This window comes from Hemitrygon akajei, chromosome 17, assembly GCF_048418815.1.
Source record: "Hemitrygon akajei chromosome 17, sHemAka1.3, whole genome shotgun sequence".
Classification (NCBI taxonomy): Eukaryota; Metazoa; Chordata; class Chondrichthyes; order Myliobatiformes; family Dasyatidae; genus Hemitrygon; species Hemitrygon akajei.
Window position 1 is genome coordinate 88,060,535 of NC_133140.1, and position 27,493 is coordinate 88,088,027.

The 27,493-nt window shown below is 53.3% G+C and overlaps 1 protein-coding gene across 1 annotated transcript in view; it reads right to left on the minus strand.

Annotated features, from left to right (window-relative positions):
• Window positions 1–27,493, minus strand: part of LOC140740884 (carbohydrate sulfotransferase 8-like) — a 176,962-nt gene that overhangs the window by 138,276 nt on the left and 11,193 nt on the right. Inside the window, exon 2 of the mRNA XM_073070486.1 lies at window positions 2,406–3,340. Within this exon, the coding sequence (XP_072926587.1) occupies window positions 2,406–2,514 (109 nt within the window). The 5' untranslated portion in view covers window positions 2,515–3,340. The remainder of the gene's footprint in view (window positions 1–2,405; window positions 3,341–27,493) is intronic.

A 27,493-nucleotide genomic window follows, 5' to 3' on the forward strand; every position in this document is an offset into this window, starting at 1 on the left:
ACTACATTACCCTGGTACCCGAGGCTAAACACTACCTTACCAGGGGATCCTACACTTCAAGCTGTTACCGTGGTACTCTATGCTAAACGCTACACAGTGAGTACTGCGTTACCATGACACCTTACACTAAACACTATACACTAACTATTATGTTACTGTAGCGATCCACTCACCCCATGACTCTAGTAAGGAATACTGGAATTAAATTCTCTCGCATTCAGACTTCAGCTCTACAGAATTCAGAGGATCGTCTCCAAAATCCTTTGGGCAGTTCCATGTTTTCTGGTTACATTAATAATTGGAAAATGGTTCCTCTCCAACATTGGAGGTTGTTTCTCACTTTAGAACAGTACAGCCCTTTGGTTCACAATGTTGCACCAACATTTCAACCTACTCTAAGGTCAATCTAACATTTCTCTCCCACATAGCCCTCCATTTTCCTGTTGTCCATCTAACTAAGAGTCACTTAAATGCTGCTAAGTTATCTGCCTCCAGAACCATCCTCGGTAACACATTTCATACACCCACCACTCTGTGTAAAGAACTTACCTCTGATGTCTGCTTATACTTTCCTCCAATCACCTTAAAATTATCTCCCCTTGTATTAGTCGTTTCCACCCTAGGGAAAAGTCTCTGGCTGCCCTCTCTATGTATCTTGTACACCTCCGTCACCTCTGTCAAGTCAGCTCTCAACCTCCGCCTCTCCAAAGAGAAAGGCTCCAGCTCGCTCGAACTTTCCTCATCAGACAAACTCTCTATTCCAGGCAGCATCCTGGTGAATCTCCCCTGCACCCTCTCTATTCCAGGCAGCAAGCTGGTAAATCTCCTCTGCACCCTCTCTATTCCAGGCAGCAAGCTGGTAAATCTCCCCTGCACCCTCTCTATTCCAGGCAGCAAGCTGGTAAATCTCCTCTGCACCCTCTCTATTCCGGGCAACAAGCTGGTAAATCTCCCCTGCACCCTCTCTAATCCAGGCAACATCCTGGTGAATCTCCCCTGCACCCTCTCTATTCCAGGCAGCAAGCTGGTAAATCTCCTCTGCACCCTCTCTATTCCAGGCAGCAAGCTGGTAAATCTCCCCTGCACCCTCTCTATTCCAGGCAGCAAGCTGGTAAATCTCCTCTGCACCCTCTCTATTCCGGGCAACAAGCTGGTAAATCTCCCCTGCACCCTCTCTAATCCAGGCAACATCCTGGTGAATCTCCTCTGCACCCTCTCTAATCCAGGCAGCATCCTGGTAAATCTCCTCTGCACCCTCTCTAATCCAGGCAGCAAGCTGGTAAATCTCCTCTGCACCCTCTCCGATCCAGGCAGCATCCTGGTAAATCTCCTCTGCACCCTCTCTAATCCAGGCAGCATCCTGGTGAATCTACTCTGCACCCTCTCTAATCCAGGCAGCATCCTGGTGAATCTCCTCTGCACCCTCTCTAATCCAGGCAGCATCCTGGTAAATCTCCTCTGCACCCTCTCTAATCCAGGCAGCATCCTGGTAAATCTCCTCTGCACCCTCTCTAATCCAGGCAGCGTCTTGGTAAATCTCCTCTGCACCCTCTGTAATCCAGGCAGCATCCTGGTGAATCTCCTCTGCACCTTCTCTAATCCAGGCAGCGTCCTGGTAAATCTCCTCTGCATCCTCTCTAATCCAGGCAGCATCCTGGTGAATCTCCTCTGCACCCTCTCTAATCCAGGCAGCATCCTGGTAAATCTCCTCTGCACCCTCTCTAATCCAGGCAGCATCCTGGTAAATCTCCTCTGCACCCTCTCTAGTCCAGGCAGCATCCTGGTAAATCTCCCCTGCACCCTCTCTAAAGCCCTCTAGTCCAGGCAGCATCCTGGTAAATCTCCTCTGCACCCTCTCTAATCCAGGCAGCATCCTGGTAAATCTCCCCTGCACCCTCTCTAAAGCCCTCTAGTCCAGGCAGCATCCTGGTGAATCTCCCCTGCACCCTCTCTAAAGCTTCCACACCCTTCCTACAGTGAAGTGACCAGAACTGAACACAATGTTCCAAGTGTGGTCAGACCAGGGTTTTATGTGGCCTCAACATTGCCTCCCAGCTCTGGAACTCAATGCCCCAACTAAAGAAGGCCCACACACCACACACCTTCTTAACCACTCTATCAATTTGTGTGGCATCACTGGAAGGTGATGGATATAGACCTTGAGATCCCTCTGTTCCTCTACACTGCTAAGAATCCTACCATTAGCCCTGTGCTCTGCCTTCATGCTCGAACTTCCAAAGAGAATTACTTCACAATTTTCCAGATTGAATTCTACCTGCCCTTTCCTGCCCCTCTGATCTGAGCCTGCAACCCGAGGAACCGGGGTGGTACAGACGCCCATCAGCTCAGGGTCCACTCCCCAATCAGGTACAGACAACAGAAGAGGGAGAAGATAGAAGACTGACCTGTGGACTCCTGGCGGTTCACCTCCAGTAGGTCCTGAATCTGGATGAGGAAGAGCAGCCCCAGCATTCCAAACAGGAGGATGAAGGTGAAGAGGTACGAGAGCCTCATGGTCACACACCACCACACCCAGGCGAAGATCAGGAGTTCACAGTGTAACCCTGCACTCTCCCTCCCCTCCCACTCTCCACTTCCTCTCACATTTTCTGTCTCTCACTCTCACACTCCTGCAATCTCCCACACCTTTACTCTCTCTCTACACTCGTTCTCTCTCTCTCTCACTCTCTCTCTCTGATTTTTCCACTCTCTGTCTCCCCCACCCTCTACTTCTCTGATTCTTTTCCTCCTGCTTTTGCTCTCTCTCTCTCTCTCACACTCTCTCTCTCTCACTCCCTCACTGATTTTTCTAGTCTCCCCACCCTATCCCTCTCTGATTCTCTTCCTCCTGCTTTTGCTCTCTAGTTCTCTCATGCACTCTCTCTCTCTCACTCACTCTCCCATACCACCACTCTTCAGTGTCTAAGCCTCCCTCAATCAAATCCTTAATGGCTCGACCTACTACCCTCTCTACCTCTTGTTGCTTTTGTTCTCCTCTCTCTCTCTCGTTCTCTCTCTCTCTCGTTCTCTCTCACTCTCCCTCTCGTTCTCTCTCACACTCTCTCTCTCTCGTTCTCTCTCACTCTCTCTCTCTCGTTCTCTCTCGTTTTCTCTCACTCCCTCTCTCGTTCTCTCTCACTCTCTCTGCCTCTTGCTTTGTCTCATCCTCTCCATCTGTCAATCCCCCTTTCTTTCACACTCACTTTCCTGAAGCTCTCCTTTGCTCTGTTTCACCCTCGTACATCCATCCTTCACTCTCTATCACTAGTTCTCCTTCGTTCAGTCTATCGGTCGCTCTGTCTCTTGTTGTCTTCACCTCTGATTTGGTTCTTTGTATCTCCTGCACAAATGCAGAAATGGAGAATTAAATTCTCACACATCAGAACAAGTTGTGCGTCACTGGCTGCATATGATGCTCCTGCACTTTTCTGAACTGAATCTAATTATTCCAACTTCCTTCTGCTCAGAAAATGCAGAAATTCTTCCTGCTCCAGTATCACCCCCAGCACACCTCCCCCCCCCCACCAAGGGTCCAGTATCACCCCCGGTACATCTCCCCCCCCCCAAGGGTCCAGTATCACCCCCGGTACATCTCCCCCCCCCCACCAAGGGTCCAGTATCACCCTCGGTACATCTTCCCCCCAAGAATCCAGTATCACCCCCGGTACATCTCCCCCCCCAAGGGTCCAGTATCACCCTCGGTACATCTCCCCCCCCCCCAAGGGTCCAGTATCACCCCTGGTACATCTCCCCCCCCCCCCCGCCGAGAATCCAGTATCACCCCCGGTATACCTCGCTCTCCCGAGGGTCCAGTATCAGCTCTGGTACAACCCCCCCCCCACCCTGAGGGTCCAGTATCACCCCTGGTACATCTCCCCCCCCCCCCAAGGGTCCAGTATCACCCCTGGTACATCTCCCCCCCCCCGCCGAGAATCCAGTATCACCCCCGGTATACGTCCCCCACAAGAATCCAGTATCACCCCCGGTACATCTCCCCCCCCACCCAAGAATCCAGTATCACACCCGGTACATCTCCCCCCCACCCGAGAATCCAGTATCACCCCCAGTACACCTCCCCCACAAGAATCCAGTATCACCCTCGGTACATCTCACCCACAAGAATCCAGTATCACCCCCGGTACATCTCCCCCCCCCCCCAAGAATCCAGTATCACCCCCGGTACATCTCCCCCCCCCCAAGGGTCCAGTATCACCCCCGGTACATCTCCTCCCCAAGAATCCAGTATCACCCCTGGTACATCTCCCCCCCCCCCAAGGGTCCAGTATCACCCCCGGTACATCTCCCCCCCCCCAAGGGTCCAGTATCACCCCCGGTACATCTCCCCCCCCCAAGAATCCAGTATCACCCCCGGTACATCTCCCCCCCCACCCAAGAATCCAGTATCACCCCCGGTACATCTCCCCCCCACCCGAGAATCCAGTATCACCCCCGGTACATCTCCCCCCCCCCCACAAGGGTCCAGTATCACCCCCAGTACACCTCCCCCCCAAGAATCCAGTATCACCCCCGGTACATCTCCCCCCCCCCCCAAGGGTCCAGTATCACCCCCAGTACACCTCCCCCTCCGAGAATTCAGCATCACCCCCGGTACATCTTCTCCCCAAGAATCCAGTATCACCCCCGGTACATCTCCCCCCCAAGAATCCAGTATCACCCCCGGTACATCTCCCCCCCCCCCAAGGGTCCAGTAACACCCCCGGTACATCTCCCCCCCCCCGCCGAGAATCCAGTATCACCCCCAGTACACCTCCCCCACAAGAATCCAGTATCACCCCCGGTACATCTCACCCACAAGAATCCAGTATCACCCTCGGTACATCTCCCCCCCCCCAAGAATCCAGTATCACCCCCGGTACATCTCCCCCCCCCCCAAGGGTCCAGTATCACCCCCAGTACACCTCCCCCTCCGAGAATTCAGCATCACCCCCGGTACATCTTCCCCCCAAGAATCCAGTATCACCCCCGGTACATCTCCCCCCCAAGAATCCAGTATCACCCCCAGTACATCTCCCTCCCCCAAGAATCCAGTATCACCCCCGGTACATCTCTCCCCCCCCCCCCCCGAGAAGCCAGTATCACCCCCCGGTACACCTCACCCACAAGAATCCAGTATCACCCCCGGTACATCTCACCCACAAGAATCCAGTATCACCCCCAGTACATCTCCCCCCCCCCCAAGGGTCCAGTATCACCCCCGGTACATCTCGCTCTCCCGAGGGTCCAGTATCAGCTCTGGTACAACCCCCCCCCCCCACCCTGAGGGTCCAGTATCACCCCCAGTACATCTCCCCCCCCCCAAGGGTCCAGTATCACCCCCGGTACATCTCGCTCTCCCGAGGGTCCAGTATCAGCTCTGGTACAACCCCCCCCCCCACCCTGAGGGTCCAGTATCACCCCTGGTACATCTCCCCCCCCCCCACCCGAGAATCCAGTATCACCCCCAGTACACCTCCCCCACAAGAATCCAGTATCACCCTCGGTACATCTCACCCACAAGAATCCAGTATCACCACCGGTACATCTCCCCCCCCCCAAGGGTCCAGTATCACCCCCGGTACATCTCCTCCCCAAGAATCCAGTATCACCCCTGGTACATCTCCCCCCCCCCCAAGGGTCCAGTATCACCCCCGGTACATCTCCACCCCAAGAATCCAGTATCACCCCCGGTACATCTCGCTCTCCCGAGGGTCCAGTATCAGCTCTGGTACAACCCCCCCCCCCCACCCTGAGGGTCCAGTATCACCCCTGGTACATCTCCCCCCCCCCAAGGGTCCAGTATCACCCCCGGTACATCTCGCTCTCCCGAGGGTCCAGTATCAGCTCTGGTACAACCCCCCCCCCCCACCCTGAGGGTCCAGTATCACCCCTGGTACATCTCCCCCCCCCCCACCCGAGAATCCAGTATCACCCCCAGTACACCTCCCCCACAAGAATCCAGTATCACCCTCGGTACATCTCCCCCCCCCCAAGAATCCAGTATCACCCCCGGTACATCTCCCCCCCCCCAAGGGTCCAGTATCACCCCCGGTACATCTCCTCCCCAAGAATCCAGTATCACCCCTGGTACATCTCCCCCCCCCCCAAGGGTCCAGTATCACCCCCGGTACATCTCCCCCCCCCAAGAATCCAGTATCACCCCCGGTACATCTCCCCCCCCACCCAAGAATCCAGTATCACCCCCGGTACATCTCCCCCCCACCCGAGAATCCAGTATCACCCCCAGTACACCTCCCCCCCAAGAATCCAGTATCACCCCCGGTACATCTCCCCCCCCCCCAAGGGTCCAGTATCACCCCCAGTACACCTCCCCCTCCGAGAATTCAGCATCACCCCCGGTACATCTTCTCCCCAAGAATCCAGTATCACCCCCGGTACATCTCCCCCCCAAGAATCCAGTATCACCCCCGGTACATCTCCCCCCCCCCCAAGGGTCCAGTAACACCCCCGGTACATCTCCCCCCCCCCGCCGAGAATCCAGTATCACCCCCAGTACACCTCCCCCACAAGAATCCAGTATCACCCCCGGTACATCTCACCCACAAGAATCCAGTATCACCCTCGGTACATCTCCCCCCCCCCCCAAGAATCCAGTATCACCCCCGGTACATCTCCTCCCCAAGAATCCAGTATCACCCCCGGTACATCTCCCCCCCCCCCAAGGGTCCAGTATCACCCCCAGTACACCTCCCCCTCCGAGAATTCAGCATCACCCCCGGTACATCTTCCCCCCAAGAATCCAGTATCACCCCCGGTACATCTCCCCCCCAAGAATCCAGTATCACCCCCAGTACATCTCCCTCCCCCAAGAATCCAGTATCACCCCCGGTACATCTCTCCCCCCCCCCCCCCGAGAAGCCAGTATCACCCCCCGGTACAACTCACCCACAAGAATCCAGTATCACCCCCGGTACATCTCCACCCCAAGAATCCAGTATCACCCCCAGTACATCTCCCCCCCCCCCAAGGGTCCAGTATCACCCCCGGTACATCTCGCTCTCCCGAGGGTCCAGTATCAGCTCTGGTACAACACCCCCCCCCCCACCCTGAGGGTCCAGTATCACCCCTGGTACATCTCCCCCCCCCCAAGGGTCCAGTATCACCCCCGGTACATCTCGCTCTCCCGAGGGTCCAGTATCAGCTCTGGTACAACCCCCCCCCCTCCCCACTCTGAGGGTCCAGTATCACCCCTGGTACATCTCCCCCCCCCCCAAGGGTCCAGTATCACCCCTGGTACATCTCCCCCCCCCCGCCGAGAATCCAGTATCACCCCCGGTATACCTCCCCCACAAGAATCCAGTATCACCCCCGGTACATCTCCCCCCCCACCCGAGAATCCAGTATCACCCCCGGTACATCTCCCCCCCCACCCGAGAATCCAGTATCACCCCCAGTACACCTCCCCCACAAGAATCCAGTATCACCCCCGGTACATCTCCCCCCCCACCCGAGAATCCAGTATCACCCCCGGTACATCTCCCCCCCCACCCGAGAATCCAGTATCACCCCCAGTACACCTCCCCCACAAGAATCCAGTATCACCCCCGGTACATCTCCCCACCAAGAATCCAGTATCACCCTCGGTACATCTCCCCCCCCACCCGAGAATCCAGTATCACCCCCGGTACATCTCCCCCCCCCCAAGGGTCCAGTATCACCCCCAGTACACCTCCCCCTCCGAGAATTCAGCATCACCCCCGGTACATCTCCCCCCCAAGAATCCAGTATCACCCTCGGTACATCTCCTCCCCCACCCGAGAATCCAGTATCACCCCCGGTACATCTCCCCCCCCCAAGGGTCCAGTATCACCCCCAGTACACCTCCCCCTCCGAGAATTCAGCATCACCCCCGGTACATCTTCCCCCCAAGAATCCAGTATCACCCCCGGTACATCTTCCCCCCAAGAATCCAGTATCACCCCCGGTACATCTCCCCCCCAAGAATCCAGTATCACCCCCGGTACATCTCCCCCCCCAAGGGTCCAGTATCACCCCCGGTACATCTCCCCCCCCCCCGAGAATCCAGTATCACCCCCAGTACATCTTCCCCCCAAGAATCCAGTATCACCCCCGTTACATCTTCCCCCCAAGAATCCAGTATCACCCCCGGTACACCTCACCCACAAGAATCCAGTATCACCCCCGGTACATCTCCCCCCCCAAGGGTCCAGTATCACCCCCTGTACATCTCCTCCCCAAGAATCCAGTATCACCCCCAGTACATCTCACCCACAAGAATCCAGTATCACCCCCGGTACATCTCCCCCCCCAAGGGTCCAGTATCACCCCCGGTACATCTCCTCCCCAAGAATCCAGTATCACCCCCAGTACATCTCACCCACAAGAATCCAGTATCACCCCGGGTACATCTCCCCCCCCAAGGGTCCAGTATCACCCCCGGTACATCTCCTCCCCAAGAATCCAGTATCACCCCCCGGTACATCTCCCCCCCAAGAATCCAGTATCACCCCCAGTACACCTCCCCCTCCGAGAATTCAGCATCACCCCCCGGTACATCTTCCCCCCAAGAATCCAGTATCACCCCCGGTACACCTCACCCACAAGAATCCAGTATCACCCCCGGTACATCTCCCCCCCCAAGGGTCCAGTATCACCCCCGGTACATCTCCTCCCCAAGAATCCAGTATCACCCCCAGTACATCTCCCCCCCCAAGAATCCAGTATCACCCCCAGTACATCTCCCCCCCCCCCCAAGGGTCCAGTATCACCCCCGGTACATCTCGCTCTCCCGAGGGTCCAGTATCAGCTCTGGTACAACCCCCCCCCCACCCTGAGGGTCCAGTATCACCCCTGGTACATCTCCCCCCCCCCCAAGGGTCCAGTATCACCCCCCGGTACATCTCGCTCTCCCCGAGGGTCCAGTATCAGCTCTGGTACAACCCCCCCCCCTCCCCACTCTGAGGGTCCAGTATCACCCCTGGTACATCTCCCTCCCCGAGAATCCAGCATCCACCCTGGTACATCTCCCCCCCCCCGAGGATCCAGTATCACCCCCAGTACATCTCGCCCCCCCGAGAATCCAATATCAGCTCCAGTACATCTCCCCCCCCCCGAGAACCCAGTATCACCCCCAGTACACCTCCCCCCCCGAGAACCCAGTATCACCCCCGGTTACATCTCCCCCCTGAAAATCCAGTATCACCCCTGGTACATCTCCCACCCCCCCAAGAATCCAGTATCACCCCCGGTACATCTCCCCCCCTCCGAGAATCCAGCATCAACCCTGGTACATCTCCCCCCCTCCGAGAATCCAGTATCACCCCCAGTACACCTCCCCCCCCCGAGAAACCAGCATCAACTCTGGTACATCTCCCCCCCCCCGAGGATCCAGTATCACCCCCAGTACATCTCGCCCCCCGAGAATCCAATATCAGCTCCAGTACATCTCCCCCCCGAGAACCCAGTATCACCCCCAGTACACCTCCTCCCCGAGAACCCAGTATCACCCCCTAGTACATCTCCCCCCCCGAGAACCCAGTATCACCCCCAGTACACCTCCCCCCCCCCCCCGAGAACCCAGTATCACCCCCGGTACATCTCCCCCCCCGAAAATCCAGTATCACCCCCGGTACATCTCCCCCCCCCCAAGAATCCAGTATCACCCCTGGTACATCTCCCACTCCCGAGGGTCCAATATCACCCCCAGTACATCTCACCCCCCCCCCGAGGGTCCCAGTATCTGCTCCGGTACATATCCCCCCCCCCCCCGAGAATCCAATACCCAGATCCCACCCAAGGGTGCAGAGGAGTAAATTCGATCCACAATAAGTGATGGTCTGAACACGACACCAGCCACATGGAGGATGCCAGCAAGTGAGAGATGTAAGCCCAGGTGGTCTGCCTGGTAACCACCACCGTCCAGACTAATGATGACCCTTCACCACGGACAAACGTCACACCGTGTTTACAGACAATCCTTCACCACGACCAACGTCACACCGTGTTTACAGACAATCCTTCACCACGGACCAACGTCACACCGTAACGACAGACAATCCTTCACCACAGACAAACGTCACACCGTGTTTACAGACAATCCTTCACCACGGACCAACGTCACACCGTGTTTACAGACAATCCTTCACCACGGACAAACGTCACACCGTGATTACAGACAATCCTTCACCACGGACCAACGTCACACCGTGACGACAGACAATCCTTCACCACGGACCAACGTCACACCGTGATTACAGACAATCCTTCACCACGGACCAACGTCACACCGTGATTACAGACAATCCTTCACCACGGACAAACGTCACACCATGACGACAGACAATCCTTCACCACGGACAAACGTCACACCGTGACGACAGACAATCCTTCACCACGGACCAACGTCACACCGTGATTACAGACAATCCTTCACCACGGACCAACGTCACACCCGTGATTACAGACAATCCTTCACCACGGACCAACGTCACACCGTGATTACAGACAATCCTTCACCACGGACCAACGTCACACCGTGTTTACAGACAATCCTTCACCACGGACCAACGTCACACCGTGATTACAGACAATCCTTCACCATGGACGGATGTCACACTGTGATTACAGACAATCCTTCACCACGGACCAACGTCACACCGTGATTACAGACAATCCTTCACCACGGACCAACGTCACACCGTGACGACAGACAATCCTTCACCCACGGACCAACGTCAACACCGTGACGACAGACAATCCTTCACCACGGACCAACGTCACACCGTGATTACAGACAATCCTTCACCACGGACCAACGTCACACCGTGACGACAGACAATCCTTCACCACGGACCAACGTCACACCGTGACGACAGACAATCCTTCACCACGGACCAACGTCACACCGTGATTACAGACAATCCTTCACCACGGGCAAACGTCACACCGTGATTACAGACAATCCTTCACCACGGACCAACGTCACACCGTGTTTACAGACAATCCTTCACCACGGACCAACGTCACACACCGTGACGACAGACAATCCTTCACCATGGACGGATGTCACACTGTGATTACAGACAATCCTTCACCACGGACAAACGTCACACCGTGATTACAGACAATCCTTCACCACGGACCAACGTCACACCGTGTTTACAGACAATCCTTCACCACGGTCCAACGTCACACTGTGTTTACAGACAATCCTTCACCATGGATAAACGTCACACCGTGACGACAGACAATCCTTCACCACGGACCAACGTCAAACCGTGATTACAGACAATCCTTCACCCATGGACAAACGTCACACCGTGATTACAGACAATCCTTCACCACGGACAAACGTCACACCGTGTTTACAGACAATCCTTCACCACGGAACAACGTCACACCGTGTTTACAGACAATCCTTCACCACGGGCAAACGTCACACCGTTATTACAGACAATCCTTCACCACGGACAAACGTCACACCGTGTTTACAGACAATCCTTCACCACGGACAAACGTCACACCGTGTTTACAGACAATCCTTCACCACGGAACAACGTCACACCGTGTTTACAGACAATCCTTCACCACGGACCAACGTCACACCGTGATGACAGACAATCCTTCTCCACGGACAAACATCACACCGTGTTTACAGACAATCCTTCACCATGGACAAACGTCACACCGTGATTACAGACAATCCTTCACCACGGACCAACGTCACACCGTGATTACAGACAATCCTTCACCATGGACCAATGTCACACCGTGATTACAGACAATCCTTCACCACAGACAAACATCACACCGTGTTTACAGACAATCCTTCACCACGGACCAACGTCACACCGTGATTACAGACAATCCTTCACCACGGACCAACGTCACACCGTGATTACAGACAATCCTTCACCACGGACCAACGTCACACCGTGACGACAGACAATCCTTCACCACGGACAAACGTCACACCGTGACGACAGACAATCCTTCACCATGGACCAACATCACACCGTGATTACAGACAATCCTTCACCACGGACAAACGTCACACCGTGTTTACAGACAATCCTTCACCATGGACCAACGTCACACCGTGATTACAGACAATCCTTCACCACGGACCAACGTCACACCGTGTTTACAGACAATCCTTCACTACGGACCAACGTCACACCGTGACGACAGACAATCCTTCACCACGGACCAACGTCACACCGTGATTACAGACAATCCTTCACCACGGACCAACGTCACACCGTGACGACAGACAATCCTTCACCACGGACCAACGTCACACCATGACGACAGACAATCCTTCACCACGGACCAACGTCACACCGTGATTACAGACAATCCTTCACCACGGACCAACGTCACACCGTGACGACAGACAATCCTTCACCACGGACCAACATCACACCGTGATTACAGACAAACCTTCACCACGGACAAACGTCAAACCGTGTTTACAGACAATCCTTCACCACGGACGAACGTCACATTGTGACGACAGACAATCCTTCACCACGGACAAACATCACACTGTGATCACAGACAATCCTTCACCACGGACGGATATCACACTGTGATCACAGACAAACCTTCACCACGGACAAACTTCAAACCGTGTTTACAGACAATCCTTCACCACGGACAAACATCACACTGTGATCACAGACAATCCTTCACCACGGACGGATGTCACACTGTGATCACAGACAATCCTTCACCACGGACGGATGTCACACTGTGATTACAGACAATCCTTTGCCATGGACAAATGTCACACCGTCACAACAGACAATCCTGTATTTGCATGGGTTTCTTCCAGGTGCTCCCCACACACTCACTGAAACACGCACACACACTCTAAGCTAACGATACACATACACATATATAGTGACCACACTGCCATTCACACAAACGCTTGCACACACACCGATACACAGATTGACTCTGTCTCTCACGTACACTCACACCCGAAGACCCCAGTCACATCTCCTCCGCAATCTCCCTCAGCACAGATGCACCACAAAGCTGTGTGCCTTTCCCCCTGCTCTGCTGAGTTACACTTATGACTGTGAGGTTAAGCACAGATCCAATGCCACATGAACGTTCGCTGATGTCATTCGCCAAATCAAAGGTGGTGACGAATCCAAGCAATACACACAAAATGGTGGAGGATCTCTGTGGAAAAGAGTATAGTTGTCGTTTTTCTCTGGGACCCTTCGTCAGGAATGGGAAGGAAGGGGAGAAGGGGAGAGAGGTGGAAAGAGTACAGGGTGGTAGGCGATAGGTGAAACTGGGAGAGGGGGAGAGGGTGAAGTAAAGAGATGGGAAGTTGATTGGTGAAGAAGATAAAGGACTGGAGAAGAAGAAATGTGACCGGAGTGGACAGACGCCATGGAAGGGAGAATAGAGGGAGGAGATGGGCAGGCAAGAAGATAAGGTGGGAGAGGGAGATGGGAATGGGGAATGGTGAAGGGGGTGGTGAGCATTACCAGAAGTTTGAGAAATCAATGTCCATGCCATGAAGCTGGAGACTATCCAGATGAAGTATAAGGTGATATTCCTCCACAGCAGCAGAGGAGGCCAAGGACTGACATGTCGTAACGGAAAGGTAAAGTAGAATTGAAATGGGTGGCCACCGGGAGATCCTGAGATGCAACACTGAGCTCACAGGAAGTCATTCCTGCCTGTGGCCATCAAACTTTACAACTCCTCCCTCGGAGTGTCAGACACTCTGAGCCAATAGGCTGGTCCTGGACTTATTTCCACTTGGCATAATTTACTTATTATTATTTAATTATTTTTGATTTTATATTGCTATATTTCTACACCATTCTTGGTTGGTGCGGCTGTAACGAAACCCAGTTTCCCCGCGGGATCAATAAAGTCTGTCTGTCTGTCTGTCTGTCTGTCTGTCTGTCTGTCTGTCTGTTCTGGCAGGCGGAGTGAAGGTGCTTGAGCTCGGGTCTCACTGATGTACAGGAGGTCACACGGGAGCACCGAACACAGCAGATCACCCCAACAGACTCACAGGTGAAGTGTCGCCTCACATGGAAGGACTGTTTCGGGCCCTGAATGGTGGTGAGGGAGGAGGTGTAAGGGCAGGTGTAGCAGGAGGGAGATCAGTGGGGAGGAATGATGTGCATGGTGGTGGGATTCTGTTGGAGATGACAGAAGTTACAGGGAGTTATGTGCTGGACGTGGAGTCTGATGGGGTGGAGGTGAAGACAAGAGAAACCATATCCCTGGTACAGGGGCAGGAGGATGGGGAGAGGACAGATGTGTGTGAAACTGAAGAGATGCCGTTGAGAGCAGCCTTGATGGTGGAGGAAGGAAAACCCCTTTCTTTGAAAAAGGAGGATACCTCAGTTGTTCTGGAATGAAAAACCTCTTCGTGAGAATAGATGCGGCAGAAACAGAGGAATTGAGAGAAGAGGGTGGCATTTTTACAAGTAACAGGATGAGAAGTGGTATAGTCCAGACAGCTGTGAGCATCAGTAGGTTTATAAAATACATCAGTAGATAGAGAGATCCACCCACACATGGATGCAGTGAGATCGAGAAAGGGGAGGGAGATGTCAGAAATGGATCAGGTAAATTTGAGGGCAGGGTGGAAGTTAGAGGCAAAGTTGATGAAATTGACAATCTGAGCACGGGTGCAGGAAGCAGCACCAAAGCAGTTGTCGATGTAGCGAAGGAGTGAAACCATTGTGGGCTTGGAACATGGGCTGCTCCACGTAGCCCCCACGAAGAGGCAGGCCAAGCTGGAATCCTTGCAAGTGCTCATGGCTACAACTTTGAGTTGGAAGGAAGTCGGAGAACTTCCATTTCTCTTTCGTCTCTCACCTTAACTCCTTACTTGCTCCTCCCCCTTCTCTTTCTTCCATGGTCTTCTGTCCTCTCCTTTCACATTACCCCTTCTCCAGTCCTTTATCTCTTTCACCAATCAACTTCTCAGCTCTTTACTTCAGAGCTTTGGGGAAGACCCCTCTCCTGGTCTCACCAATCGCCTGTCACCTGGTATTTCTTCCTCCCCTCGCCCCATCTTCTACTCGGACTTCTCCCCTTCCTTCCCAGTCCTGAAGAAGGGTCTCAGCCCAACTGGTGAACGGTCGACTGTTTATTCATTTCCATAGCTGCTGCCTGGCCTGCTGAGTTCCTCCAGCATCTTGTGTGTGCTGCCCGCGATCAATCTAACCCTTCCCTCCTACACAGCCCATGACCCCTCCAAAAGTAAGGAGAGGATATAAACAGATGCCTGGCCTGCTGAGTTCCTCCAGCATCTTGTGGTGTTGCTTTGGATTTCCAGCCTCTGCAGCTTTTCTCTTCTTTGTGATGAATCAGCATACAGGAGGGAGATTGAAAATCCAGCTGGGTGGTGCCACTACAACCTCTCACTCAGTGTCGGCAAAACAAGGGGATGAGTATTGACTTCAGGAGGAGGAAACTGGACTTCCAGGAGCCGGTCCTCATCGGGGATCAGAGCTGGAGAGGGTCAGCAACTTTGAATTCCTCAGTGTTAACAGACCTGTCCTGGGCCCAGCTCAGAAGCGCAGTTACAAAGAAAGCACGACAGCGTCACTCATTCCCGAGAAGCTTGCAAGATTCAGCCTGACATCTCAAACTATGACTGATGGACCATCAATAACTCTCAGAGACGTGAGGCGAGATATAAGGGGTCTGTGGGAGGAGCCACAGGAGCAGTCAGCAGGGGGGGTCTGTGGGAGGAGCCACAGGAACAGTCAGCAGGGGTCTGTGGGAGGAGCCACAGGAGCTGTCAGCAGGGGGTCTGTGGAGGAGCCACAGGAGCAGTCAGCAGGGGTCTGTGGGAGGAGCCACAGGAGCTGTCAGCAGGGGGGTCTGTGGGAGGAGCCACAGGAGCAGTCAGCAGGGGTCTGTGGGAGGAGCCACAGGAGCAGTCAGCAGGGGTCTGTGGAGGAGCCACAGGAGCAGTCAGCAGGGGGTCTGTGGGAGGAGCCACAGGAGCAGTCAGCAGGGGTCTGTGGGAGGAGCCACAGGAGCAGTCAGCAGGGGTCTGTGGGAGGAGCCACAGGAGCAGTCAGCAGGGGTCTGTGGGAGGAGCCACAGGAGCAGTCAGCAGGGGGTCTGTGGGAGGAGCCACAGGAGCAGTCAGCAGGGGTCTGTGGGAGGAGCCACAGGAGCAGTCAGCAGGGGGTCTGTGGGAGGAGCCACAGGAGCAGTCAGCAGGGGTCTGTGGGAGGAGCCACAGGAGCAGTCAGCAGGGGTCTGTGGGAGGAGCCACAGGAGCAGTCAGCAGGGGTCTGTGGGAGGAGCCACAGGAGCAGTCAGCAGGGGGTCTGTGGGAGGAGCCACAGGAACAGTCAGCAGGGGGTCTGTGGGAGGAGCCACAGGAGCTGTCAGCAGGGGGTCTGTGGGAGGAGCCACAGGAGCAGTCAGCAGGGGGTCTGTGGGAGGAGCCACAGGAGCAGTCAGCAGGGGGGTCTGTGGGAGGAGCCACAGGAGCAGTCAGCAGGGGTCTGTGGGAGGAGCCACAGGAGCAGTGGGTCAGTGGGAGGAGCCACAGGAGCAGTCAGCAAGGGTCTGTGGGAGGAGCCACAGGAGCAGTGGGTCTGTGGGAGGAGCCACAGGAGCAGGGGGTCTGTGGGAGGAGCCACAGGAGCAGGGGGTCTGTGGGAGGAGCCACAGGAGCAGTCAGCAGGGGTCTGTGGGAGGAGCCACAGGAGCAGTCAGCAGGGGGTCTGTGGGAGGAGCCACAGGAGCAGTGGGTCTGTGGGAGGAGCCACAGGAGCAGTCAGCAGGGGGGTCTGTGGGAGGAGCCACAGGAGCAGTCAGCAGGGGTCTGTGGGAGGAGCCACAGGAGCAGTCAGCAGGGGGTCTGTGGGAGGAGCCACAGGAGCAGTCAGCAGGGTCTGTGGGAGGAGCCACAGGAGCAGTCAGCAGGGGGTCTGTGGGAGGAGTCACAGGAGCAGTCATCAGGGGTCTGTGGGAGGAGCCACAGGAACAGTCAGCAGGGGGTCTGTGGGAGGAGCCACAGGAGCAGTGGGTCTGTGGGAGGAGCCACAGGAGCAGTCAGCAGGGGTCTGTGGGAGGAGCCACAGGAGCAGTCAGCAGTGGGTCTGTGGGAGGAGCCACAGGAGCAGTCAGCAGGGTCTGTGGGAGGAGCCACAGGAGCAGTCAGCAGGGTCTGTGGGAGGAGCCACAGGAGCAGTCAGCAGGGGGTCTGTGGGAGGAGCCACAGGAGCAGTCAGCAGGGGGTCTGTGGGAGGAGCCACAGGAGCAGTCAGCAGGGGTCTGTGGGAGGAGCCACAGGAGCAGTGGGTCTGTGGGAGGAGCCACAGGAGCAGTCAGCAGGGGTCTGTGGGAGGAGCCACAGGAGCAGTCAGCAGTGGGTCTGTGGGAGGAGCCACAGGAGCAGTCAGCAGGGTCTGTGGGAGGAGCCACCAGGAGCAGTCAGCAGGGTCTGTGGGAGGAGCCACAGGAGCAGTCAGCAGGGGGTCTGTGGGAGGAGCCACAGGAGCAGTCAGCAGGGGGTCTGTGGGAGGAGCCACAGGAGCAGTCAGCAGGGGTCTGTGGGAGGAGCCACAGGAGCAGTCAGCAGTGGGTCTGTGGGAGGAGCCACAGGAGCAGTCAGCAGTGGGTCTGTGGGAGGAGCCACAGGAGCAGTCAGCAGGGGGTCTGTGGGAGGAGCCACAGGAGCAGTCAGCAGGGGGTCTGTGGGAGGAGCCACAGGAGCAGTCAGCAGGGGGTCTGTGGGAGGAGCCACAGGAGCAGTCAGCAGTGGGTCTGTGGGAGGAGCCACAGGAGCTGTGGGTCTGTGGGAGGAGCCACAGGAGCAGTCAGCAGGGTCTGTGGGAGGAGCCACAGGAGCAGTGGGTCTGTGGGAGGAGCCACAGGAGCAGTCAGCAGGGATCTGTGGGAGGAGCCACAGGAGCAGTCAGCAGGGGTCTGTGGGAGGAGCCACAGGAGCAGTCAGCAGGGGGTCTGTGGGAGGAGCCACAGGAGCAGTCAGCGGGGGTCTGTGGGAGGAGCCACAGGAGCAGTCAGCGGGGGTCTGTGGGAGGAGCCACAGGAGCAGTGGGTCTGTGGGAGGAGCCACAGGAGCAGTCAGCAGGGGGTCTGTGGGAGGAGCCACAGGAGCAGTCAGCAGGGGGTCTGTGGGAGGAGCCACAGGAGCAGTCAGCAGGGTCTGTGGGAGGAGCCACAGGAGCAGTCAGCAGGGGTCTGTGGGAGGAGTCACAGGAGCAGTCATCAGGGGTCTGTGGGAGGAGCCACAGGAGCAGTCAGCAGGGGTCTGTGGGAGGAGCCACAGGAGCAGTCAGCAGGGGTCTGTGGGAGGAGCCACAGGAGCAGTCAGCAGGGGGTCTGTGGGAGGAGCCACAGGAACAGTCAGCAGGGGGTCTGTGGGAGGAGCCACAGGAGCAGTGGGTCTGTGGGAGGAGCCACAGGAGCAGTCAGCAGGGGTCTGTGGGAGGAGCCACAGGAGCAGTCAGCAGTGGGTCTGTGGGAGGAGTCACAGGAGCAGTCAGCAGGGATCTGTGGGAGGAGTCACAGGAGCAGTCAGCAGGGGTCTGTGGGAGGAGCCACAGGAGCAGTCAGCAGGGGGTCTGTGGGAGGAGCCACAGGAGCAGTCAGCAGGGGGTCTGTGGGAGGAGTCACAGGAGCAGTCAGCAGGGGTCTGTGGGAGGAGCCACAGGAGCAGTCAGCAGGGGTCTGTGGGAGGAGCCACAGGAGCAGTCAGCAGGGGGGTCTGTGGGAGGAGCCACAGGAGCAGTCAGCAGGGGTCTGTGGGAGGAGCCACAGGAGCAGTCAGCAGGGGGTCTGTGGGAGGAGCCACAGGAGCAGTCAGCAGGGGGTCTGTGGGAGGAGCCACAGGAGCAGTCAGCAGGGGTCTGTGGGAGGAGCCACAGGAGCAGTCAGCAGGGGGTCTGTGGGAGGAGCCACAGGAGCAGTCAGCAGGGTCTGTGGGAGGAGCCACAGGAGCAGTCAGCGGGGGTCTGTGGGAGGAGCCACAGGAGCAGTCAGCGGGGGGCTGTGGGAGGAGCCACAGGAGCAGTCAGCAGGGGGTCTGTGGGAGGAGCCACAGGAGCTGTCAGCAGGGGTCTGTGGGAGGAGCCACAGGAGCAGTCAGCAGGGGGTCTGTGGGAGGAGCCACAGGAGCAGTCAGCAGGGGGTCTGTGGGAGGAGTCAGCAGGGGTCAGTGGGAGGAGCCACAGGAGCAGTCAGCAGGGGTCTGTGGGAGGAGCCACAGGAGCAGTCAGCAGGGGGTCTGTGGGAGGAGCCACAGGAACAGTCAGCAGGGGGTCTGTGGGAGGAGCCACAGGAGCAGTCAGCAGGGGTCTGTGGGAGGAGCCACAGGAGCAGTCAGCAGGGGTCTGTGGGAGGAGCCACAGGAGCAGTCAGCAGGGTCTGTGGGAGGAGCCACAGGAACAGTCAGCAGGGGGTCAGTGGGAGGAGCCACAGGAGCAGTCAGCAGTGGGTCTGTGGGAGGAGCCACAGGAGCAGTCAGCAGGGGGTCTGTGGGAGGAGCCACAGGAGCAGTCAGCAGGGGGTCTGTGGGAGGAGCCACAGGAGCAGGGGGTCTGTGGGAGGAGCCACAGGAGCAGTCAGCAGGGGGTCTGTGGGAGGAGCCACAGGAGCAGTCAGCAGGGGGTCTGTGGGAGGAGCCACAGGAGCTGTCAGCAGGGGGGGGGGGGGGTGCGTGTCCAGACAGGTATATGTATTACAAAGAAAGCACGACAGCGTCACTCATTCCCGAGAAGCTTGCAAAGAGTCAGCCTGACATCTCAAACTATGACAAACTTCTTAAATGTGTTTGTGACTGGTTACATCACAGCCCAGTATGGAAACACCAATGCCCTCGAGCAGAAAATCCTACAAAAGTAGTGGATACGGTCCAGTCAATCATGGGTGAAGCCCTCCCCAACGTTGAGCACTGTCACAGGAAAGAGCATCCATCATCAGGGGGCTCCCACCACCCAGGTCACACTCTTCTCATTGCTGCCATCAGGAAGAAGATACGGGAGCCTCACTGTGTGGTCTTTCCTTGATTCTATCATGGTTCAATAACTTAACTGATTTACACAAGGGAAACACATCTCAGCGCTGTATATGGTGACATATACGGACACTGACCTTTGACCCCCACTGGGGAGACAGTCCCACAGTCAGCTGAAGGAAGGACATTGTGTAGGAGTCAATATTCATTCACCTCAGGGGGTCAGAGGGTGAGTGGGGTCAATGTTCATTCACCTCAAGGGTCAGACAGCAAGTGAAATTGATGTTCATTCACCTCAGGGGTCAGAGAGCAAGTGAGATTGATATTTATTCACCTCAGGGTTCAGAGGGCAATTGGTGTTGGGTTGAAGGTCATGCTGTGATCAATAGCGGCTCCAGGTTGCAACCAGCTGACAAATGGAGTTGCAGCCACTGTCGATTTGATTTTAAAGGATAGTGATTTGTAATGAGGCTGAGGGCTGGGCAAACAGTGCATGGAGACGGTGATTAATGTTACTATAACCCGTCATCGATCTCCGAGCCACTTAAATCCTGGATTCCAAACACATTTAAATATTAAAACCATTTATCTGAATGGGAAATTGAGCCACACAAAGATTTAATTATTAATCACAGAAGCAAGTTTAAGAAAACACACTCCTCACACAGATATCAGGGTCAAATGGAACACAAGGAGGGATGGAGGCTACCTAGGAATAGGCCCTCTGGAAAGTGTCAGATCCCACCCAGAGTTGGTCTCTGGGAAGGGTCGGGGTCTGACCAGTTCCAGGTCGAAACTACTTCCTCTGTAATTCCTTTCCAACCTTAACACCCTTCCTCTGCAGATCTACATCACCCCATCTCTGACCTTCCTGTGGCTGCAAACAGGCTCCCTTTTACCCCCTGCCTGGTTACACACAAACCTCCCCATACCTCCCACCCCCAGGGTACAGAGCTCACGGTTGTCCTTGTGTCATAGGAGCAGAATTAGGCCATTTGTGATCTGACCAGTGTCTCAGCATCACGTCATTGATTTTATATTCTAGTTCTCTTGAAATGAATGCTAACATTGCATTTGCCTTCCTCACCACCGACTCAACCTGTGAGTTAACCTTTAGAGTGGTGGGAGGTGTTGAGGACCAGTGCGGTGCTGTTTCAGAGAGATCGGAAAGCAAAACAGGGCAACAGTGGGGCAGGGAGAGGCTGCCGAGCATTATCAAGGGAGTTTCACCCTGCCTCCAACCCGTGGCCTGGGAATGCATGACAGGACAGTGGGGAGGAAGCTTACTCTGTGCCTAACTTGTGCTGGCCATTGCCTCTTCGAATAATGTTGGGTTGCAGAGGGAGAGTTCTGTGTTTCTTTGGCAAATGGGGTGACTTTCAATTCTACACCTATAAGGTGTGCTTAATAAAAATCTGAAATCTCTAATCCAAAATTTGTGTTAATTAAATTGGAAAGTGATGTTGTGAGTTCCAAGATTGTCCTTGTCTTGTCACTTTGTGAATACCCCATTCACTTCCCCCCAACTCTCCTCAGCCCTCCCTTCTTTCTCCTTTGCTCCTTCCTACTCTCCTGCTCTCTTCCCTTCATCCTTCCCCTCTTCCTACAAATTCACCACAACTTTATCATTTCCTGTCAATCACCTTACATACAGGCACTCCTGTGCCGAGCCTCACTTTATGGACATACAATCAATCTATCTTAAGTATTTATATTCATTGTGTTTTTTAGCATCATGCTCTTTATCTTATTGTGTCTTTTTGTGCTGTATCGGATCCGGTGTAATGATTATTTTGTTCTCCTTTACCCTTGTGTACTGGAAATAACATTAAACAGTGTTGAATGTGGAACCTCTTGAATTTCGATTCAGATTTATTTATCATTGAAATACAGAGAAATGCCTCAAATTCTGTTCGGACCTACACCACTGACCTTCAAGCACAGAGCAGAGACTGAGACTTGGACCCTGGCCTGTCCCCAAATCCCCTCTCTATCCCCAAAACCATCCCAACAACCTCCCCTTTCCTCCACCTCCCTCTCCTACCTGTTCTCCCACTCCCCTCCTCTGCCTTCCTTCCCTTTCTATCCCTCCACTCTCTCTTCTACAGTCTCTCCTAATGTGCTGGCATTGGAGAGAGTTCAAAGGTGATTCTGAGAATGAAAGGGTTAACATGTGACGAGCATTTGATGGCCCTAGACCTGTACTTGCTGGAGTTTAGAAGAATGAGGAGGGGGATCTCATTAAATCTATCAAATATTGAAAGGTTTAGATAGAGTGGATGTGGAGAGGATGTTTCCTGTGGTGGGTGAGTCTAGGGCCAGAGGGCACAACCTCAGAATAGGGGGAGTCCCATTTAGAACAGAGATGAGGAGAAAATTCTTCAGCCAGAAGGTGGTGAATCTGAGGAACTCATTGACATATTTGGCTGTGGAGGCCAAGTCTTTGGGTATATTTAAAGTGGAGGTTGATAGGTTCTTGATTAGTCAGGGTGTTAAAGGTTATGGGGAGAAGACAGGAGAATGGGGTTGAGAGAGATAATAAATCAGCCATGATGGAACAGCAGAGCAGGCTCGATGGGCTGAATGGCCTAATTCTACTCCTATGTCTTATAATGTTTCCATTCCCTCTGGCCCCACCCACCACTGACAGCAATGGTGGAAGCTGGAATCACTATCCGTCACATTTGAAATACTCCATCTTTGAGAAGAGATTTGGAGTAGCCAGCAGCTGCCGTCCTCTCCCCAATGACATTGAGAATTCTTGCTTCCCATGAGTTTTAATCAGAGCCCTGTACTGCAGCTCAGTATAGAGCCCTCTGCTCCACAGTGAGTGCTGATTACACACCGCCTTTCATTTGGCAATGAAATCAGATGAGGTTTCAGCATCAATAAATGCATTGGTTTGCCTTTCTGTATCTGCCAGTTTTCACAAAGAATCAGAATGAGGTTTATTATCAGTTACATGTCACTTTATGGCAGACTACAGTGCAATACAGAAAACATACAATAAATTAGAAGACGACTATATACATTGCACATAAATAGTGTAAGCAGAGAGCAAAATAACGAGGTTGTGTTCATGGACCATTCAGAAATGTGATGGTGGATGGGAAGAAGCTGTTTCTAAAGCCATAATACCATAAGACACAGGAACAGAATGAGGCCATTGAGCCTGTCTACCATTCCATCATGACTGATTATTATCCATCTCAACTCCATTCTCTTGCCTTCTGCCCATATCCTTTGACACCCTGAGTAATTAAGAACCTATCAATCTCTGCTTTAAATATACTCAGTGTCTTACCCTCCATAGTATTTGGCAATGAATTCTACCACTCACCATTCCAGCAAAGGAAATTTCTCCTCATCTCTATTCTAAGGGGACATCACCCTATTCTGAGACTGAGTACCCTAGTCCTAGACTTCCCACCATAGGAAACATCCTCTCCACATCCACTCTATCTGTGTCCTCTGGTCCTAGACTCCCCCACTATAGGAAACATCCTCTCCACATCCACTCTATCTGTGTCCTCTGATCCTAGACTCCCCCACTATAGGAAACATCCTCTCCACATCCACTCTATCTGTGTCCTCTGATCCTAGACTCCCCCACTATAGGAAACATCCTCTCCACATCCACTCTATCTGTGTCCTCTGATCCTAGACTTCCCCACTATAGGAAACATCCTCTCCACATCCACTCCATCTGTGTCCTCTGGTCCTAGACTTCCCCACTATAGGGAACATCCTCTCCACATCCACTCTATGTCCTCTGGTCCTAGACTCCCCCACTATAAGAAACATCCTCTCCACATCCACTCTATCTGTGTCCTCTGGTCCTAGACTCCCCCACTATAGGAAACATCCTCTCCACGTCCACTCTATCAGTGTCCTCTGGTCCTAGACTCCCCCACTATAGGAAACATCCTCTCCACGTCCACTCTATCAGTGTCCTCTGGTCCTAGACTCCCCCACTATAGGAAACATTCTCTCCACGTCCACTCTATCTGTGTCCTCTGGTCCTAGACTCCCCCACTATAGGAAACATCCTCTCCACATCCACTCTATCTGTGTCCTCTGGTCCTAGACTCCCCCACTATAGGAAACATCCTCTCCACATCCACTCTATCAGTGTCCTCTGGTCCTAGACTCCCCCACTATAGGAAACATCCTCTCCACATCCACTCTATCTGTATCCTCTGGTCCTAGACTCCCCCACTATAGGAAACATCCTCTCCACATCCACTCTATCTATGTCTTTGAATATTTGGTAGGTTTCATTCTTCGAAACTCTAGCAATTACAGGACAAGAGCCATCAAACGCTTGTCATTTGTTAATCCTTTCGTTCCCAGAATTGTTCTTATGAACCTCCTTTGGACCCTCTCCAGTGCTACTACATCATTTCTTAGATATGGGGCCCAAAGCTGCTCACAATGCTCCAAAAGTGGTCTAAGCAAAGCCTTAAAAAACCTCAGCATTATATCCTTGCTTTTATATTGTAGTGCTCTCAAAACAAATGCTAACATTCTTGAAATCTCTTACTATCTTTCCTTTCAGTTAGTCCTGACGAAGGGTCTCGACCCGAAACGTCGACAGTGCTTCTCCCTATAGATGCTGCCCGGCCTGCTGTGTTCCACCAGCATTTTGTGTGTGTTGTTGTTTGAATTTCCAGCATCTGCAGATTTCCTTGTGTTTGCATTGCATTGACCTTTTGCACCAGCTCAACCAGCAAGTTAATCTTTAGGGAATCCTGCATGAGTGAATGACCTACGCACCTCAGTTTTAGTATTTTCTCCCCTTTATTCCTTCTGCCAAAGTGAATGGCCATACACTCCCCTACACTACATCCCATCTGCCACTTCTTTGCCCATTCCAATCTGTAAGACCTGCAGATCCTTGCTGGTCCTGGGAAGCTGTGTTCTGCAAACGCTTTTAACTAAGTATGTTTGTTGAATATTCAGCCTTGTAATGTCTGTAATTTGGGGAACATGTACATTTGGTCAAATTTTTACTGATTGTAGATAAATGATTAATGTACTTATTCTAAGTCAGTGCTTCTGTCTCACGTACTAGACCTGCAAACCTGATTCAACATTACACTGCTTTGAGATGCTGGAGATCTTGGAGCAACACATAAAGCACTCAAGGATCTCAGCAGGCCAGGCAGCATCATTGGAGGGAAATGGTCAGTCGACGTTTCAGGTCGAGACCTTTCATCTGGGTAATGAGCTAGTCTACTCAGATGCCAGGGAGCTCAGCTTTTACAGCAGAGCTCCGTTCTTTGAATTTAGGGGCAACATGGTAGTGTAGCAATTAGCATGTTGTTAGTACGGAGCCAGCCACACAGTTTCAATTCCTGTTGCTGCCGCTGAGGCATTTGTACCTTCTCCCCGTGACCACGGGGGCTTCTCCTGCATTCTCGAGTTTTCTCTCACATTCCAAAGACGTACGAGGTAGTCGGTTAATTGGCCACATGGGTGAACTACTGAACCATTAATCAGCACCCGGACCATAATCCTCTGTTTCCCTCCCACCCACGTACCTATCCAAATCAAAGCCACATCCACCACTTCTGCTGGCAGCTCGTTCCACACTCTCACTACTCTCTGAGTGAGGATGTTCCCCCTCAGGTTCTGCTTAAATCAGACCATAAGAACATAAAACGCAACAATTCAATCATGACTGATCCTCCCCCCCCCCCCCCCCCCCACTTTCCAGTCTACTCCCTGTAACCTTTGATGCCATGGCCAATCAAGAACCTATCAACATGCCTGAAATACACCCAACAACCTGCCCTCCACAGCTGGCTGTGGTAACAAATTCCACAAATTCACCACCCTCTGGCTAAAGAAATGTCTCCGCATCTCTGTTCTAAATGGAAGCCCACCCATCCTGAGACTGTGCCTCTTGTCCTGGACTCCCCCAACATGGGAAGCATCCTTTCATACTTGCCACTCTCTTACCCATTCTCCAAATCTGTCTAAGTCCTTCTGCAGCCTTTCTGTTTCCTCAAACCTACCTATCCTTCCATCAATCTTTGTTTCATCTGCAAACTTGGCAACAAAGCAATCTATTCCATCATCTAAATCATTTATATACAGCATAAAAAGAAGTGGTCCTAACACCAACCCCTGTGGAACACCACTAGTCACTGGCAGCCAACCAAAAAAGGACTCTTTTATTCCCACTCGCTACCTCCTACCAGTCAGCCAATGCTCTAACCATGTTAGTAACTTTCCTGTAATACCACGGGCTCTTAACTTAGTAAGCAGCTTCATGTGTGGCACCTTGTCAAAGGCCTTCTGAAAATCCAAATATACAACATCAACTACATCCCCTTTATCTATCCTACTTGTAATCTCCTTAAAGAATTCCAACAGGTTCATCAGGCAAGATTTTCCCTTAAGAGTGGAGTGACATTTGCAATTTTCCGTGCCAGATTCCAATGATTCTTGAAAGATCATTACTAATGCCTCCACAATCTTTATCACCACCTCTTTCAGAACCCTAGGGTGCAGTTCATCTGGTTTGGGTGAATTATGCACCTTTAAGTCTTTCACCTTTTTGAGCACCTTCTTCCTTGCAATAGTAACTGCACCCACTTCTCTTTCCTCACATTCTCCATTATCTGGCACACTGCTAGTGTCTTCCTCAGTGAAGACTGATGCAAAATTCTCATTTAGTTCATCTGCCATCTCCCTATCGCCTGTTATTATTTCTCTGGAATCTGTCCACTCTCATCCCTTTTGTTTTTTTAAAAACATACTTGAAAAAGGTTTTTCTATCCACCTTGATATTGCTTGCTAACTTGCTTTCATATTTCACCTTTTCCCCCAATGATGTTTAGTTGCTTCCTGTAGGTTTTTAAAAGCTTCCCAATCCTCCATCGTCCTACTATCATCCTGACGAAGGGTCTCAGCCCGAAACGTCGACAGTGCTTCTCCCTATAGATGCTGCCTGGCCTGCTGTGTTCCACCAGCACTTTGTGTGTGTTGTCCTACTATTTTTTTGCTTTGTTATATGCTGTATCTTTTGCTTTCACATTAGCTTTGACTTCCCTTGTCAGCTACAGTTGTACCATTTTGCCATTTGAGTATTTCTTTGTTTTTGGAATACGTCTACCCTGCTCCTTCCTCATTTTCCCCAGAAACTCACACTGCTGTCATCCCTGCCAGCATCTCCTTCCAATTTACTTTGGCCAACTCCTCTCTCATACCACTGTAATTTCCTTTACTCCACTGAAATACTGCTACGTCAGATTTTACTTTCTCCCTATCAAATTTCAAGTTGAACTCAGTCATAGTGTTCACTGTCTCCTAAGCATTCCTTTATCTTAAGTTCCTTAATCTCCTCAAGTTTGTTACTTAACACCCAGTCCAGTACAGCTGCCCCCTAGTAATTCAACAACTGTTCTGAAAAGCCATCTAGTAGCATTCAACAAATTCACTTTCTTGAGATCCATTACCAGCCTGATTTTCCCAATCTACCTGCATGTTAAAATCTCCCGTGACTATCATAACATT